The 20160-nt window shown below is 39.3% G+C and overlaps 1 protein-coding gene across 1 annotated transcript; it reads left to right on the forward strand.

The window, feature by feature from the left end:
* Positions 1-3490: 3490 nt before the first annotated feature.
* On the forward strand, positions 3491-19569 carry LOC103711258 (putative pumilio homolog 13). Its single transcript, XM_008797341.4, has 5 exons — positions 3491-5166; positions 5306-5468; positions 9137-9300; positions 18948-19206; positions 19294-19569. Exons 1-5 carry the CDS (start codon positions 3809-3811, stop codon positions 19393-19395), a joined length of 2046 nt encoding a protein of 681 aa, XP_008795563.2. The 5' UTR covers positions 3491-3808; the 3' UTR covers positions 19396-19569.
* Positions 19570-20160: the final 591 nt, after the last annotated feature.

A 20160-nucleotide genomic window follows, 5' to 3' on the forward strand; every position in this document is an offset into this window, starting at 1 on the left:
ATGCATGTATGTTTCTAGGGATGGTTACATCAACCTAAGTTATCAATGGGATAAGAGAACTGTGGACAAGTCATGGTTATATTCGATGGTATTTGTACTTGTATGATAAGATGGGATGAGGTCAGATAAGGTTTGTTTTTTTATATTAGATCATTTCTATCATCTAGTGATCACATAGCAGTAGCACGCTAACGGATAACAAAATCCTCATACAAAGTACTATTTTGCTTCTAAACTAGACTTAAGGCAAACAACCACGCAACTACTCTACTATGGGTATGTTTGATTTACAACCGAAATCAAAATTTAGATAAATTATAATAAAAATTAAAATAATTATATTCTTTCAACATATTTTTATAACTATAATTTGAATTAAAAAATTAATTAAACAAAAAATATTTTAAAAATTAGTTAAATAGAGAAGTATTTTTTAAAAATTAATTTTTAAAATAATTTGATGAAATAAAAATTGAATGCTGGAGGAAGAGTTGGAATTAGATTATAGATCATTGGACTATTCTAATTCTATCCTAAAATAAAATTTTTCTGGATCAAATAGCTGAAAATTAAATTATTCATTTTTCTTTCGAACTTTTGAGCCCAAATTTTTTCAACCAAACGTAGCCAATTTCACTTAGATATCTTCCGCCGCTGGCTGCTACTTTTTTTTGGTATTGCTCTCATTCTAAATCTGTACAAGTTTGAAACTAAATACACGAACCCTTGCAGGCTAAATATGTTCACCGTCTCTTTCCGGTTAGTTATTTTCAGTTATCCACGTGTCTAAAAATCATTCGCTTCTCCCAAGCTGCGCCGTTGCCGGTGGCACCTGAGACGCGCGTGATACGTGCAGGTCCCACAAGAAAATCTCCATGGACAACTATAACACGACCGTCTGATTGTCCCCAGTTAACGATGATCAGTGTACCATTCTGCCATCACCGTTGGTTGGACGGTGCAATCCGATGGCTGTCATCCCATCGCTGTTATGTTATTATCATGGCTATTTGGTGTTTAGGTCCACTTAGCAACAGAGACAAAGTGTTTCTGCACCAACTTCTAGGTTGTAGGTGGACTGAAAGGGCTGGTTCTTCAATCACAGCCATCCATCATTGGCATGATTATTAGATGGGCTCATATCATATATGGAACAGCAGATCAGTAGGACCTATCAAGTCATGATCATCATGCCAATCACTTTTGGTTCTTCAATCGCAGTCGTTGGTTCTCCTCAGTTCACTTAATTTTGTGTATCGTCATGGTGGTGCAGGTTGATGCTGTGTGTGTGGAGGCTATAGCTTCCTTTCTGGCAAGAAAAAGAAAAGAATTGCATGGAGAAACATTTGAATCCATGATTCATTCTATTTATTATGGTCCACAATTTTCATAATATCTAACGTTCGAATATTTACGAGAGAGTTATCATCTATTTATTAGGTGATTTAATAATACTTTAAATGATTAAATATTTTGCTAATGATACGGTCCTGACTTATTCGGACTTTTTTTTTTTTTGATATAAGGACAGCTCACACAGGTGTGAGTGCAGCCCTAATCGGACTATTAAATATTTAATTCACATATGGTTTAAAATATAAATAAAAAATTGAATAAAGAGTATTTTTTCTTATTTGCCAGCCATCTGATTAAGATAATATCTTTTTAAAGTCCATTCCTATATTATTTTTAATATATTTTTTCATCAACGCCAGAGGATCAAACAATTCGAGCTGTACTCTGTCATTGTTATCCATTACTTTAAGAGCTAAAGACGGCCTTTATCATGTTTCCATGTTTAATATACTGGGAAAATTGAATTCCACTTCTTAGATTGTTTGTCGGTTTATATTTTGGTCCTTGTTGATGGAACATTTGATTTATCACTTTTTATCTAATTTTTAATGATTGACCTTGGCTTTGTAAAATATACTTAATTGTTGTAAAATTGGCTTGGATCCTAAATTACATTTTCCATATGAGGTGATATGAATAGTGATTTTGGATGGAGTTGTTCAAAATTTAAATCTTTAACAATGATTCTATTAATTATTTTTTGAAAATAGAGATAAATCAGTTTTCTTGCTTTGTCGATCCCAATAAATAAATTAATAAACAAATAAATAAAGTCCTGATATTTTCTCAAACCTCAGCATCAACACTTCTTTTCTATTTGATAAAAATGCCTTTAGATACAATCCCCCCATGCTTTTGTGTGGCCTATTGTCTATAAACCTTTCCCTATCAAATCAAAATTTCAGGAGTCACTTCAACGACGTCAATGGGTAGGTCAAAAAAGCCAATGCAAGGAGATACAAATTTTTCAATAAAGTCAGTCCAGTGACCTAATCTTAGTCTAGGACATTGTGAACTCTGACTTAATTAGACTGGAGCCAGTCAAGAAAGTAGGACCAATGCAAGGAGATACAAATTTTTCAATAGAGTCAGTCTAGTGACCTAATCATAATCTAGAACAATGTGAACTCTGACTTAATTAGACTGGAGCCAGTTTTCTGGCATACCTGGTCAATGGAACAAGTACTCTAGAGAGGTCCATGGCTGTCCCTAATGCATCTTGCTTTTCCATGGAACTTGCGAGAGAACCATCATTTATGCTCTTTTTTGGATCCTTGATTTCTATAAAGATTGCAGAAAGTCATGGAGGTTCCAAGGTCCGTCCACATGCAGGTGCTAGTTTTGACCGGCCTCGAGGACTCTTAAAGTAGCTTAGCATGGACACTTTTAAACTAGGATTTGGTACAGGCACTTCATGATCTTTTATTTTTTGATTTTGTTAGATAAATTCGTATATATACTATATAAAATATTTACTTTAACAAAAAAAGAAAAACTAGGACTTGGCACCTGCTACCTCTAACCTCAAGTGACATGCATCCAAGATATGAGCTCATTTGGAATGATAGGAGGGGCACTATTTTCTATATTCTTCGACACGGACTTGTTAAGCTTTCATAGTGTCTAATTACGTCGGCAAAATCTTAGCATTTTGAAACTTAGGGCATCCACCATGTCTCAAATACAATATATAAGGTTTATGCAAAAGACAACCTAGTGAAATGTCGACATAATTTTGCATTTAGCATGCATACTTGATCATGAATTATAAACAATGTTATTTGTACCATGCATACTGATCATTTTTTTTTCAGTTAATTATCATGAACCTAATTTGTATATATTTAGATTTGCAAAAACTGGCTAAGATAATGATTTCTATGGCAGACAATTAATTAGCTACACAAGAGGAAGTATGGTTTTTTTTTTTTTTTGCTAAGGCACGGGAAGTATGCTTTGATGATAACATTTTTTTTTCTCTAAAAAAAATATGATGGGTATTTTAGTAATTCAAAATATATTAATATTTTTAATATGATGAAGGATTTAACCAGTCCAATTGCATTTAATATCGACTTTTTTTTAAGACTGGTTCAGCCTAAAGACTACCTTTCCTAGCAAATAATATATAGAGTCTACTCTCTTTCCTTGTATGCATATATGAATCTCTAGAAGTCTAAACCTCTGTTTCCACCTTCTCTTCCCGGACTTGCAGCGAACTCCCTAAAAGCCCTGATGCGAACCCCCTCGCTCCAATCCCAATTCTCTTATCCTAATCATTCTCTCCTCTTTCCTCTGATCTAGCTTCTCTTCTTTGTTCTCCAAAATCCTCTGTTTTTTTTTTTTTTCTCTCTCTCTCTTTTGCCGTTTCCTTTGGGGTTCTCTATGGATTTTTAGGAAAGGAGAGGAGAAGAGGCCGGCGATAAAGGTTGAAATCCAAGAAGAAAGGGAGATGGAGATGGTACTCGATGAGATCCCCCATCACCATGGGGATGCTCGCGCCGGCCATTACCATGGCTATCAGATACAGCAGATGCATCCGGCTCATGACATGCATGGTTACGCTGCCAATGATGATGTTCCATCACAATCCCATTGGCTTCTTAATGGCCATGGACATGGCGCCGGTCATGCATGTATGTTCCCGCCGCCCCTGGTGTCGGATAGCTCGTCGTCGAGCTCGCTCTTGGGCACATCATCCCCCGCCGGCGACGATGGAGCCCGGCGCTCCTCCGCCGGTGAGGACTGCATGATGGAAGAGCTCGGCTTGTTCGCCGGGCTAGGCCGCCTGAGCATCGGTGATGATCGGGAAGCACAGCGTGGGCTCCCACCGGCGCCGGCGCTTTCGAACGGTGCGATGAGCCCTTCTCTTTTCCGGAGTAATTATAGCAACAATTCAGTGTTTGGAAGTGCTTTAGGTGATGTTTATGGGGCGCCTCGGCGCTCTGTTGTCCCAAACTCTCCGCTGTTTGATGCGGATGAGAGGTTATATGGGTCTGGATTGCAGCAGCATTGCTCTGATCCAGCATCCTATTCCAATGATCTTTGTACTGCGAGGGAGAATTTCCTATGCAGAGGGGAAGCAATTGGTGCTGACGGTGCTTTTGGTGCGAACTTGGATTACATGGGAGCCCACGGTTCAGGCTTTCCCTCGTCTTTCTTGCAGTTACCACAAAAAAGGGTCGATCTCGGCCAGGATCTCAATGCCCTGAATTCCCTGAGCCCCGTTCATGCGAATCTTTCTAAGCAAGATTATGGCTTGCCATATAGTTGGGTGCCTCAGTCGCTCTTGCTCTCAAGAAACCTGAGAAGTATTGAGGGGCAGCGTTTTGTTGGGAACCGACGGCATGATAACTGGATGCATTTGAGAGGCATCCCAGTCGTAAATGTGAATTGTGGGATTGATCGGATGTATTTGAGAGGCATCCCAGTCGCAAATGTGAATAGTGTGATTGCAAATGTGAATAGTGTGATTGATGTTCACAGCCCTAATCCTGGTTGCTCTCCTAATTTGCCACTAACATATGATTATTTGATGGGCATGGGCATTGAAGGGTACATGTGCCGCATTGCGAAGAACCACCATGGGTGTCAGTTCTTGCAGCGTAAAATTGATGAGGGAAGGCATTTTGTCGATTTCATATTTAACGGGATCATCCATCATATCGTCGAGCTCATGGTGGATCCCTTTGGAAATTATCTCATGCAGAAGCTTCTGGATGTATGCAGCAAGGAACAAAGGATGACAATCATCCTCAAGCTGATCGAAGATGCAGAGGAGCTTGTCAGAATCTCTCTAAACATACATGGGTAGTAGTGATTTGCTCATTTGATATTAACACTGATTTGCTTCTCTTTAAAATCTATGTTAATATTTAAAACATATGATTTTGAGGTCTTATTGTAGTTATTTGTTAGATTGGCCTTTAATAATGTTATATTGTTTCAGGACGAGGGCTGTACAGAAGCTGATAGAGACTCTAAAAACCAGGGAGCAAATTGCTTTGGTTATTTCAGCACTACAACCAGGGATTTTGGATCTCATCAAGGATCCAAATGGCAATCATGTGGTACAACGGTGCCTTCAAACTTTTACAGCCAAGGATAATAAGGTATAGGTTTATAGGTTTCACCTATTAGCCATATAGAACTTTCATGGCTGAATTGCTATAGATTTTATACTTCTCATGCTCAAATAGTAGTGTTGAATCTCATCTGCAGGAGAAGATTCCTATAAATGCTTTTTATTCTCTTGCTAGCTGTTTTACAATGGATTTATGCATAGTTGTTTTTAACTGCTTCAAAAGGTTGAATTGAAATGTCTTCTGATTTCTCTTCAAGTTTTTCTGTGTATCAAATCAATATTCATCCATCAGCTATTATACTCTCCACATACAGGTATTTCTTTTATAAAATTTAAACAGATTCACTTTTGAGTAGAGCATTGAAAACATGTTGCTTCTCCATTCATCACAATAATAATATGGTCTCATCTACTTTTCGCTGGTTGAATTTTGGTTCAATGTTCTTTTAGTACCACTCAATTAATAAGCCTACTATGCTGTATCTTCTTTAAACATTTTTTTATAGCTGCCAGCTCTTGAGATCCTTATTGTGATTGATTCAAAAGTATGAAGTTTCTTTTAACACTTGAGAGGAGATATATTAAAATGTGATTCATGGGATTTTCTATTGCTCAAAACCAGATATACGAAACTTTAACAAATTTTTGATGTGCTGCTTGTGTTTATTTGGTTGACGTTTGAAAATACACTTCTTTGCAATTGTACTTTGAATGTTGCTTGTAGTGTTTGATGTATATGCTAAATTTATAGTATATTAAAGACCCACTTGAATAATCAAATTTAAACAACATATATGTGTAATAGTAGTTTTGCACAATGTCATGGCAAGAATCAACTGTAACTAGTCTTATTATGCCTTTAGCACCAGATCCCTGAATTCCATTTATGATTTTGCTCAAATACCTGATATTCTAATTATTCTTGTAATGGGCATAATGGACATGCTTGCAACAGAAATATAGGATCCTGTTATACCAATCAATCTTACATATTTAGAGAAAGGTAAGTGTTGATCCATTATTTTATATATAAAAACATGGGCAACCAAATAAGCATGCCTTTTCATCCGGTGAGCTGCAACTTTGCATCTACTGTATAATGTGGTAAGATAATTTCGACCATAAGGGATGAAGCTTGTATGAAAACCTAACATGAAGCTTCATTTCCATCAAGAGTATTCTCATTCATACAAGTGCACAACTAGTATGCCCCCTTGTGCATTTTTCAGCTATTGCACTATAGTAGTCCAAGTCTCTCGCAAGGAAAAAACTTTTAATGTTCTCTGAGGATTGGATTTTATATGAAATGTGTCAGAAGCATTTCGGATGCCATTGTAGAAGTAATATTTTGAGGAAAGTATAGCTAGCTCATAACTGTTAGAAGTCCAATACTTTCAAAAAGTGCAAGCGGTAATGTTTTGAAATAACATGGACAGAACTAATAAAATACAACATTATTGAAACCACTTTTCAGAAATGACACTGACTCCTCCAATGAAGAAGCTCCAGGAGTCCTTAGACCTTTGTTTGTCAGTTACTGGCATAGATCAGGTGAAGTTATATGTAGAAGCATCACATGATAATTGGTTGTCTCACATCCAACACAACTTGAAAATAGGCACCTATATAGAGTTCACACAACAAAGTGAAAACAGACAGAGAATAAGTAGTATACCAATTTGTCGAGACTATCGAAGCATCGCATGAAAATTTATTGTCATACATCCAACAGAACTTGATGATCCACTTTGGAATATGCTGAGATTGGGCAATGAATGCTCCATGGAAGTTTTACACATCTTTGGAAGAGATGTATCTATGCATTGATTCTTAACTAGGAGAATAGATTCACTACAGCCTGCTTTTCCGTCAAGGCTCACATGACCCTGCATGTCCAACTGAAATTTTACCTGTACCAATGAACTTGTAAGCACATGTCAGAACAAATATTTTGTTCAATATGAATGTGTGACAGAAAATCTGACCTTGATAAGATGAGAATCGCAACATGATTTATAAGGCTCTTGAAAAACAACTGTAAGGCTTATTGGTCGAGCATTAAGTGTAATTGAAGCCTAAACTTTTTTGCATCTGTAACATCTTTTGCTGCCTCTCAATTACTAAAGTGCCATAAATCATTTTAACTCGAGATGCCTTTCGTTGTAAAATCTTGCAAATTTGGTTGACTTTATTGAAGTTTTATTTTGTCTTTTTTGGTAGTCCAAAATGTTTCAACCTTTCACTCATATAATTTTTCTTGTTGACTAAGTAAGGATCATTCTGAAACTAAAAGGATCATTGTGAAACTAAAGATTCCATATTGTACTAAATTTTCTTTTCTAGAATGATTGTATGGCAAATTCTTGTGACTGCCATATGCAAAATGGAAATATATTCGCTCTTAGGGTTGAAGTGGTCCCAATTACATTGTCACTTCATACCACATTGATTCAATGCACCTTGTTGATTGAAGACTACATTTATGAGGTTGGATTCTAGAAGTAAACCTTACAGACTTAGGTGCAAAGTATAAGAGCCTATTTCCAAAATGGGTACATCTGCTATGACTGATTTTATATGACCACTGTTTTGCTTGAAAATGTTATTTCCCTGTCACAGCCTTGAACTAGTAGCAGCACTTCAGTGCCATGTGCCATCTACTACTCATAATTTAAGTTTTACGTGAGTTTCTGTCCAAAGGCATATCCTACAAAATTTTAGATATGTCTGACACTATTTCCACCACCTACAAAATGTTAGCTTTGTCTGACACTACTTCCATCCAAGTCTAGTCTCACCCACTTTCGTAAACTTCTACTTGTTTGTTCAGGATCCCATTTTTACTGAAGCATCTTCACCTCCATCACCTTAATCCAGAGTCCAGACCATCAAACATGGTTTTCTGTCACTTTTTTTTCTCTCTTGATATTGCTTCTAGTTTTCTCATCATGCAGTCATTTTTGGTTTTATTTTTCTAGTTTACCTCATCCATCTTTATGTCCTTATTTTATTATGCATTTCATATGCTCAATGGTCCTATCCAGTGCCAAAACAATCCAAATCATACAACAAAGCCTGTCCTATAACTACCTTATTCAATCTCATTAAACTGAAAGGTATTTGACAATAATAAAAAAATTTAGAGATGCATTTCCAATTTGATTAGCATGCTTTGGTCCTTTCTCAAACACCTCCAATCTTACTGTTCTTTGTTATATTAGAAAAAGGTACCAAATACAATTAATTTGCAGAATGTCCTGCCCACATTTTTAAAATGTTTCCTTGTCCTTATTCTTATTCCCTTTAAAGCTAAATTATATGTACTCTGTATTGATGCAACTAATGTTCAAAAATAAAAACATGTGCCTGCCTTTTCTTAAATATCATTTTGTGTCTGGAACAAATGTAAAATGGTAAGCTCTCAGCATGATCGTCAAATGTCTGCGAAGTCACCTATAAAATGTTGGAAGATCAAAGAATATAATAAATATCTTGATGGATAGGATAACTAGAATATCTATTATAATTCATGGGATAATTTGAAGCTCTTGAGAAGTTTTTGAAGATTCTTTCATCAAGTTAAAATAAACTTGGAAAGCAAAACCTGCGAGCATAGACAGAGATACTTGTGATTAAGTCGCAACTTGCAACTAGGTAGCATAATGCTCATCTGATTTAACTCATTCTATATGACAGTTTATTTTTGATGCTGCTACGAAGCATTGTGTTGATATTGCAACCCATCAACATGGATGCTGTATCTTGCAACGATGCATCTCTCATTCTACTGGAGAAGATCGGAGGGAATTGGTTGCAGAAATCTCTGCTAATGGACTCAAACTAGCTCAAGATCGTTTTGGGTAATATTCTAATCGATATAAATGCAGTTATTGTTCTTTGCCTAAATACTTTAAATCTGATTGTCTAATGATCAGTCCTTTCAGATAGAATTGATTTCCTTTTCTTTAGAGTCTTGTGTGACTTCGAAAAGGGGAAAAAATATTGATCTTCAACATCAATTTTTGGGCTATGCCACTTGAGCATCTCTTGAAAAGTCAACTGTTTGCACACACATACACAATATGGACTTATAATCATTTCTCAAAAAATTATGGGTTTATACTCAACTTCATAGGCATGTTTAGATACAATTATGCAAATGCCACATGCAAGTGCCCACCAATCTTCATTAAGAATATTATCTTCATGAGATCTTCATGGCATGCTGCCGTGCGACATGTTTGTCATCCATTATGTGGAACCTGTTCACCCAATCGAGCTGTCCTCAAGTGCGCAATCATGCTTATAAGGCATCTACCAGCATAGCGTAGAGGTTCGTGGGATCATCTCTTTGGTAGAGGTTCAAATCCTGATTTTGGAGTAGGTACAGGCCACTGCAATCAGTGTTCGTGTCTATACTATCTACTATCTACACATAGGCATACGGTATACAATATATATATATATACACTTTATACATGGACAGGAAGATGCACATCTAAGAACCAATGACTTCACCTTTGTCTATAATTTGATTGAGCCCAATGCAATAGAGTTTGGAAAGAGAGAACATCTGTTGCAGATAATCATGGGAGAGAGTGAAGCAACTTGACATGATTTGTTTCTAATATTTACCCAATATAGGCATTTTTAACTAGAGTTTTATTCAAATAAATAATGACAATTTTAGCTCTAAAATTTATAGGACCATTAGCTGATCTTGCTCTTTTCTCATTGTTTTACCTACATATATGCTTTCTAAGACCTCTAATTTTGTAAGCCTCAAATAGTGTTGCCATAAAGAACACCCAATATTTCACATTTTGCTATCAATACAATTTTCTTGTTTTGTAATAATCATTTATTGATCAAACTAGCATATGGTCTAATGGGTACACTTATTGAATAGTTGTGCTTAACTACTTATAAATGCATACTGGTTCATCTGAAGCTTCCCATCTGTTATATTTCTTCATTTTTCATAATATAATATCATCAAAATGTGTATTGTGTTTTTCATTGCCTCTTCCTTCTGATTGTCAGCAGCCTCTTCGATTACAGTTGTCCATCCACTTTGCTTGGAACTATGAGTTGGCTTTTTAAAGATATAGTGTATGTATGATACCCAACATTAGTACATGGTCTTTGAAATCATGCTAAGGCTCTCTCTCTCTCTCTTGGAGATGCTGACCTTATGCACACAACTTAAAGCTGCAGATATCATATTCAGCTCATGCATAAAAAGTTCACTAAATTGGAGATGACGTATAAATGGATTAGTTGAGTCATATTGGTTTGTCTCTTTTTCCTATCATCAATAAGAAATCAAAACATTAAGTGATCAATTTTGTTGAGGAATTCCATTGCATCAGCGAAAATTTTACTTTCTAGGATTTTTACATTAACCATTCAAGAAAATGCTCTCAAAAATCTATTTCTTGACTTCAGAAAGTATTCTTTAGTGGAAATTATTTGGAGCTTGGATGAAGGAATCAAGGAGAAATAGAAACCTTAAATAGAGGGTTTTGCAGTCAGATGGTGCCTTGAGATGAAGAGCATTAGTGTATCTGCAGGCAGAACATTGCTCTCAAAAGTCTATTTCTTGGCCTCAAAAAGGATTATTTAATAGAAACTATTTGGAGCTTGGATGAAAGAACTGATGAGAAATAGAAACTGTTGGTGGAAAAATGGACTACCCCACAAATGCAATTATAGCACCCAAATCCGTCAGCAAGCTCGAGCTCATCCAAGTGATTGGGCTCTTCCGCTCTCGAGCTCATCCAAGTGATCGGGCTCTTCCGCTCTCGAGCTCATCCAAGTGATCGGGCTCTTCGGCTCTCGAGCTCATCCAAGTGATCGGGCTCTTCGGCTCTCGAGCTCATCGGCCGAGACCAGAAGGCCGAGACCAGAGAGCCGAGACCAGAAGGCCGAGACCAGAAAGGCAACCCCGCCGAGCCCATGCCTTAGCCAAATATCCAATCTCCGCCTAACCCTCCAAAGGATCTGACAACTAGATACATGACTCCACTACAATCCGCCACCATCCCTAAGTCATCAAGGCACGAGATCTCCGCAGGTATTCGGCACGACCTATCATTAATGCCTGAGACCCCCTCAGGCCTCCGATGCACTCAGTCATTAAATGAACACGGCTCAAGATGATCTCCGGATCACTAAACCATCAAAGCGTATGGCTCTTCCTGACCGCCGGTTCACTCAGCAATCAATGCGCCTGCCATCTACGAACCCCAGGCCCACCACGGCCGGCGGTTCAACCACCCCAACGGGTCCGATCAACCGTGACAACTCCCTGACTCCGGTATGATCCGGCCTTATTCTCCACTACGCCATTAATGAGCAAGATCGTGCCCAATTATCACAAAAGAGGACAAATTCCCCTGTCACCTCCCAGGTAACATAATATCTTTCTATAAAAGGGAACCTGGGGGAAGAAGGGAAGGGGGACAGAACGGACAACAAGATCAACACACACACAGAACAAACATTCCTCCTTTTTTACTCTCCCCACACATATTAGCCCCCTCTGACTTAAGCATCGGAGGGCCGGCGCCGGAAAGCCCGGCCACCGGCTTTTTTGCAGGACTCGCCCACTCCACAGGAGGACGCAGCCAGCCGGCGCGCCGCCGTCCGCCGTTCCGACAGCGGAGCTCCTCCCCCCTGGTTTCGCGGCGGCCCCCGGGTCCAATTTCCAGCAACAGTTGGCGCTAGAGGAAGGGCCCGAGTTGCTGCCATGAAACTAAGAATTCGGCCGGAGCAGTTTGATACCCTGGTGCAACAGGTGCAAGCCTTGGCTACCGCTGTTCAAGGCTTGCAACCCAGGGGCGTCCCGACGGCACCGCTTCCTCCGGCTCCAGTTCAATCGGAGCCCCCTACAACGGGCTTCCCCTTCGAGTATCATGCTCCAAGTCCCAAACGCTCAGTCCAGAATTCACCACCAAGATCTCCGGTAGATCAAGTTCCACAAGTCCAACTCGAGCACTTCGATGCGCTAATGCAGCAAGTCCAAGCGCTAGCCATTGCAGCCCAAAGCCTGCAACAAGTGGAGGCCCCTCCTGTGCCGCCTCCACGGAATCATGTTAAGCAGAGGAAGAAACTTTCTCCCAACTCCCGAGCCATCTCGAATCAAAACCTTCTCCCGACTCCCGAGCCATCTCGAATCAGGCATGGCTCCCGCTGCAACGACGTATGTGGGGGCAACCAGTGAGAAGTAGTGGTCCAAATTTCACGTCAACGAGTTGGGGGGAAAGAGAAATAAAAGCTGAGGTCTGGAGAAGGAGAGTTATGGAGCTTTAAAATGGGATTGTAAGCCTCTGTGACAAAGGGTACAGCCCCATTAAATCCCATTATCCTTCCAAGTCTTCTGTCTTCCGGCAGCAAGCAAGAAACCAGCATGTACTCCCTCCTTGGGACGGCGCCCGCGACATTGCTCCCCTTTCAGAGCGTCGCCATCACTGAAGCCCCCGCCGAAGCTCAGAAACCCGAGCGCAAAACACCTCCTAGAAAATCGAGCCAAAGAAGGCCAGTGCTGAATCAAGTCCTGAGGGACTTCGAAGCTCGAGAGCCATCAAAATATCTCCAAAAGGTACAGGACGCCACTTTGGCTTCAAATAAATTCAATATTTTATCTATTTTCAGGTTAACGAGCTCGGCTCGTTCTCCATCGGCCAACGAGCTCGGCTCGTTCTCCATCGGCCAACGAGCTCGGCTCGTTCTCCATCGGCCAACGAGCTCGGCTCGTTCTCCTACCCCGACCACGGTCGGGATGCGGTCTCCATCGACCAACGAGCTCGGCTCGTTCTCCATCGGCCAACGAGCTCGGCTCGTTCTCCATCGGCCAACGAGCTCGGCTCGTTCTCCTACCCCGACCACGGTCGGGATGCCCCGATACTTCGGGATGCGTTCTCCATCGGCCAACGAGCTCGGCTCGTTCTCCATCGGCCAACGAGCTCGGCTCGTTCTCCATCGGCCAACGAGCTCGGCTCGTTCTCCTGTCCGTGATCAGCGAAAAGTCCGTGATTCGCAACAAACTGGATTTTTCTATCTCTGCCGACGTCCTCAAAGAACGGACTCCGAGCAGAGGAGCGTCTTCAGTCGCCTCGGCGTAAGAACGCTCACGGTACCAGAACGGACTCCGAGCAGAGGAGCGTCTTCAGTCGCCCCGGCGTAAGAACGCTCACGGTACCAGAACGGACTCCGAGCAGAGGGTCGTCTTCAGTCGCCTCGGCGTAAGAACGCTCACGGTACCAGAACGGACTCCGAGCAGAAAAAGCGTCTTCAGTCGCCTCGGTGTAAGAACGCTCAAAGTACCAGCGAGCTCGGCTCGTTCTCCATCGACCAACGAGCTCGGCTCGTTCTCCATCGACCATCGAGCTCGGCCCGATCTCCATCAAACATCGAGCTCGCCTCGATTTCGGCTTGATCGCCAACAGACAAGGCCAAAGAAGGCCGCTGAGTCAACCTGGAGCGCTTTAACTCCAACCGCATGAGAGGTACACCCTACTTGGCACGTACATCTCTATACATATTTGGCTATATTACAGGACGATCGACGACTGGACTACTTCCTTCGTCCGAGCCAAAAAGCAGCTCGAACTCGGAAGTCGGGGGGTAGTGTTGGTGGAAAAATGGACCACCCCACAAATGCAATTATAGCACCCAAATCCGTCAGCAAGCTCGAGCTCATCCAAGTGATTGGGCTCTTCCGCTCTCGAGCTCATCCAAGTGATCGGGCTCTTCGGCTCTCGAGCTCATCCAAGTGATCGGGCTCTTCGGCTCTCGAGCTCATCCAAGTGATGGGGCTCTTCCGCTCTCGAGCTCATCCAAGTGATCGGGCTCTTCGGCTCTCAAGCTCATCCAAGTGATCGGGCTCTTCGGCTCTCGAGCTCATCGGCCGAGACCAGAAGGCCGAGACCAGAAGGCCGAGACCAGAGAGCCGAGACCAGAAGGCCGAGACCAGAAAGGCAACCCCGCCGAGCCCATGCCGAGCCCATGCCTTAGCCAAATATCCAATCTCCGCCTAACCCTCCAAAGGATCTGACAACTAGATACATGACTCCACTACAATCCGCCACCATCCCTAAGTCATCAAGGCACGAGATCTCCGCAGGTATTCGGCACGACCTATCATTAATGCCTGAGACCCCCTCAGGCCTCCGATGCACTCAGTCATTAAATGAACACGGCTCAAGATGATCTCCGGATCACTAAACCATCAAAGCGTATGGCTCTTCCTGACCGCCGGTTCACTCAGCAATCAATGCGCCTGCCATCTACGAACCCCAGGCCCACCACGGCCGGCGGTTCAACCACCCCAACGGGTCCGATCAACCGTGACAACTCCCTGACTCCGGTATGATCCGGCCTTATTCTCCACTACGCCATTAATGAGCAAGATCGTGCCCAATTATCACAAAAGAGGACAAATTCCCCTGTCACCTCCCAGGTAACATAATATCTTTCTATAAAAGGGAACCTGGGGGAAGGAGGGAAGGGGGACAGAACGGACAACAAGATCAACACACACACAGAACAAACATTCCTCCTTTTTTACTCTCCCCACACATATTAGCCCCCTCTGACTTAAGCATCGGAGGGCCGGCGCCGGAAAGCCCGGCCACCGGCTTTTTTGCAGGACTCGCCCACTCCACAGGAGGACGCAGCCAGCCGGCGTGCCGCCGTCCGCCGTTCCGGCAGCGGAGCTCCTCCCCCCTGGTTTCGCGGCGGCCCCCGGGTCCAATTTCCAGCAACAGAAACCTTAGAGCATTTTGCATTTAGCTGGTGCTTTGAGATGAAGAGCATTAGTGTGTCTGCTATTCCTATTAAGAACTTTGAAATCTATTAAAATCTATTGGTCCCATCCAAGGCATGTGATGCAAAGTTGAAGATTTTGCAACAAATAAGTCTTCTTCTTAAGAATCTTGTTCATTTATGAACCTTGTGAAAGAGGTAGGCTTACAGAAAGCAAGTAGAGCCAATCTGGTAGTTGTTGAAGCGACATTGGCAACTATATATACATATATATATATATAGGTATCTACATATATATTTAGGTATCTACATATATATATACATATATATCTACATATATATCTACATATATATATGTATGTATGTCTGTGTGTATGTATGTCTTTATGTGTGCGTGCGTGTACCTCTACTTTATTTAAAATTGGCTGGAGCGAAGTATGTCATTAGAATTAATCATTTCTTAGTTGGGTACATCATGATTTATTTTTATAATAGCACTTAAACTGAGGCATTAAACCATTGGAGTTGCACGGTTTATGATGTGGAGCAACATTTGAAGGATTATGACAACATGGAAGTCATTGTGTAGAATTTAGCGGAGTACACTAGCTAGATGCTTGCTTGTGTGTTTCCCATCAAATCATGATTTAGACATACAGCAAGTAATCCTCCAAAAACTTCTGTATATAAACATAACCACACTTGCTTTTCTGTTATATAATTCAACAAGGAATGTGTTGTCTTGAATGTTCTATGCATTCTATGAAACATTTACAAATTATAGAGTAACATCTGAACAATTTAAGGTCGTGCTTGTCTGCATACATGCATGTTTTTCTTCGCAGCACCCCCCCCCCCCCCCCTTTCTCTCTCTCTCTCTCCATGAGCTCATTATTTTAAATTATCAAGATTCTGTTGAATTATTATTAAATAGTAGACATTATATTAGTGGATTAATACTCTGATTACTTGTGTATGTTTGGAAAAATAGATTGTGGGCATTGTGATGGATAATAAAGAATCAAAGATGAAAGTAACTAGGAGTTCTGATGGTATCAACAAGTGTTCCTTCATAAAGATTCAAGCTCTTTTCAAAGTTTAAGCACTCCAGTCAACCCAAGGTTTCTTGGGTGTGACAGAGGCATGATATAAGCCAAATCACAATCTTGCTTCTATCCATTTTTTTTTTGGATAGCTTAAAGTCCTTTTCATATAAATACTCTAGTGAAAATTATTTAGCCCTTTATTTTGGCTTTTAGATAAAAATTTGCAGTTCTAGTGATATTCTGATTTCTTCCATTCCACTTCTGACTTCTATGACCCATTTGGAATCTTGTGTTTTATTAAAGAAAACCAACTAATTTGTTTTCCTGTAGATGCTTTGAATTTGTATGGTCTCTTCAAAATTGTTTGTCATATCCTCTAGATGTTTTGAATTTGAAAACCAACTAATTCGTTTTCCTGCAGATGCTTTGAATTTGTATGGTCTCTTCAAAATTGTTTGTCATATCCTGCATATGTTACTGTTCAGGCTCTGTATTTTTTTAACCATTTTTTGATTCCTCTAACAGACGCCATATTTATCTAAGGCCCTGTTTGGGGGAGCTGTTGGCAGTAGAGCTGTTAGAAGTAGAGCTGTTGGAATTAGAGCTGTCTGAAGTAGAGCTATTATAAAAAGCTGTTTGCTGTTTGGTAACTTCATTCGTAAAGTGTTGTACTTTGTTTTGTGTTTGGTAAACAAACTGAGAAAGTACTTTTGTATGACAAAATTACCATAAAGGACATTGCATAGTATTATATAACAGAACATAATAAGACATAACATAAATTAATACATAAATATATAATATAGTATAATATTATTGTAATATAAAATAATATTATGTTGATATAGCATAATAGTGATATAATTATTAGAGTAAATTAATAATTGGTAATATAACATAATATTAAATTATTTAACATAACATATTAATGTATTATGATATAATGTAATATATATTATATTTATAGTATAATACAAAAATAAAAGTATAAACTATTATAATTATTAGTATAAATTAATTTTTCATAATATAACATAATATTAAATTATTTAAAATAACATATTAATGTATTATAATGTAATGTAATATAATACATTAATATGTTATTTTAATATGGACATTTTTGTCAAAAATACAGCTTTTCGAAAAAGCTGAAACAGCTTCCTCCCAAAAGCTCCAAATTGGAGCTTCCTCCCAAAAGCTGTTTTCAGCTTCCCGCAAAAGCTAAAACAGCTTTTTGAAAAATTTACCAAACACAATTTTTCATCTAAAAGTACTTTTGAAGGGCCAGAAAGTGCTTTCTGGTCCTCTAAAAGCTCCCCCAAACAGGGCCTAAGTAGTTGGTTCTGCATGGCTTGTCTCTGGTTCCTATAAATGATATGTAGTTATTCATCTGGAGCACATCCAGTAGTTTCAGACTCTACTTTTCAGTTTCATGTAGGGATTGGGGAGGATAATCAGAGCTAAATATTAAAGATAAATGAGAAGAGAAGATTGCTAAAAGACAAAAGGCTAGAAAAAGAAAGAAACATATATGTTAAGAAAATATCAGAATGCCTATGATAAAGTTTGAATAATAGAAAATATTTATGAAAAGAATCTCTATCTTTTGGTTGGTAACTCCAGCAGTAGAGGTATTAGAGTATTTCCCCTCTTAGAGATATTTGGGTTTGAAACAGAATGAAGATTACTAGTTGTGGGCGTGCACACATGTTAAACTCCTGAAGTAAAACTACTCCCTGACTAGAACTCTGCAAAAGTATGATGTGAAAGGTGCCATCTGTTGTCATCTATCATACAAAATAGAAATATACTGCAATGTGGTTTTAGCTGTACATTTTAGCTGGTTGTTACTATTTAATGAGAAAACTGATACTTTGTTGATAAGACCTTTATAGCTAGTGGATTGAGAGAATAGACTTGTAATTCATCTGGGCTAGTAGCTGAGATATAAGTCAATGGAATGAAGAAAAAAAAATCAAATCTATTCTGGGCATACATTAGAAGCCAATAACATCAGGATTATCAGAATTGTGTAATAAAGCACAATTTTTGATGCTACCAAAATGCTTGCAGAAAAGCAGAAAGAGAGATGTGCCTTACATATTTATTCACTGAAGCAAAACTTGCAGCAAAATTGGCAGGATTTACACAGTTGAAGGAAAGGATATATTATGGTTCAATCTACTCTTTGCTAATGCCAGTATAATATAGTTTTAAAATGCAATATGTGCGTATAATTTGTTTAAATTTGTCTTATCAGAGAATGTTCTTTGGGCTATAAGGTACAAGGGTACACACTGAGAATGGAAGTAGATTGTGATCTTTGGTCCCATGTCTTGACTATAATTTATGAACCTAAAAATTGGCTGTATCAGTCCAGGTGTAGACAACTTTATTTCACCGGGGAGCTTAGCATCATGTGGCCCATTTTGCAGAGAGAATTGTTGAATATTGCATTTTTGCTAAATTCTATTTTGAGAAACAATAATTGTTTTAGCACTTATATTTGTTGAATCCATTGCTTATATTTATAAGTTTTTTTACTTAATTTTACCTTCTATAGATCTTTTATATATTGAATAAATGTTTTTGTCCTTTCTGCCATATTTTTTTTAAAAAAAAATGTTATATATGAACTTGTTTTGTGCCATTGGATCTCAGACTTACAGTGTTTCTTATTGTTGTTTCAGAAATTATGTTGTTCAATACATCCTAGACCTGAAAAGTCCATTAGTAATTGCAAATTTGGTATTCCAATTTCAAGGAAATTATGTACAGCTCTCAATGCAAAAATTCAGCAGCCATGTGGTAGAAAAATGCCTCAAGGTATTTGGGGAAGATGATCGGGCAACTATCATATTAGAATTGCTTTCGGTGTCTCAGTTTGAGCAGTTACTGCGAGACCCTTATGCCAATTATGTCATTCTATCGGCTCTTCAAAATGCCAAGGTCTTGAATCACCAGCAAGATTTAGTTATTTAAGCAGCTTACACTACATTCTATCCTTTTCTTATTATTTTTTTATTCTCAAAGCAGGGTTCTCTTCATACCGCACTGGTTGATGCCATTTGTCCTCATGCAGCAATTCTCCGAACCAGCCCATACTGCAAGCGGATATTCTCTCGACTAAAGAAGTGATGCAAATTCTGGATTGGCAAGATCCATGTTGTAGTTTCTGTGTTTAAGGCAGTTGTTGCTGGAACAAGCGAATCTAGAGTTCCAAAACTGTAACTGAAGTGAGATGGGTTGCAAGGAGATCGAACAAATTAATATGTAGAGTTATAAAATATCTGCTGTAATATTCTGCTGTCTTGATTGTCCAGACTTTAGTCTCGCCCTTAGTACATGCAACAATCAGTGTCGAGTCAGTACCCTTTTTCTGGTTTCATTTTACTCAGATTGTTGAAGGCATGGATGTTATGAATAGATGTGTTGTTGTCAAATAGATTCTTTTTGTTTATTATAGTACCATTAATAATAGCTACAGGCTGCATAATGTATTGATAATACCTTGAGTAGTTAGGGTGGTGGGGTTCTGATTTCTTGTGAGTATTTGCTGCAGTATAGCCCAAAAAATCAGCTGCCTAGAAGTGACCACATGCTGTAACTGTACCTTTTGTGCATACTATATAGGAGGTTATTTTCCTTTGTTCTTTTGATCTACTAAAAAAGGTTTTATCAGAGATAAACGCATTTCTTTAATTGCTAGTGATTATTTCTTTCTGGAAATTTTTTTGGTAACCTTGGGATCTGTTTGGTTGTTTGTAACTTGTTGAAGTTGGAAAAGTGATTTATGAGAAGTGAGTTATGTGGAAGCAGCAGATTTAAGTGTTTGGTGGGTTCTGAAAGTCATGCTTGCAGAAGTCAGTTTTGAGAGTTCCTTATAATTTGTAGAAACTGAAT

This window comes from Phoenix dactylifera, chromosome 8, assembly GCF_009389715.1.
Source record: "Phoenix dactylifera cultivar Barhee BC4 chromosome 8, palm_55x_up_171113_PBpolish2nd_filt_p, whole genome shotgun sequence".
Classification (NCBI taxonomy): Eukaryota; Viridiplantae; Streptophyta; class Magnoliopsida; order Arecales; family Arecaceae; genus Phoenix; species Phoenix dactylifera.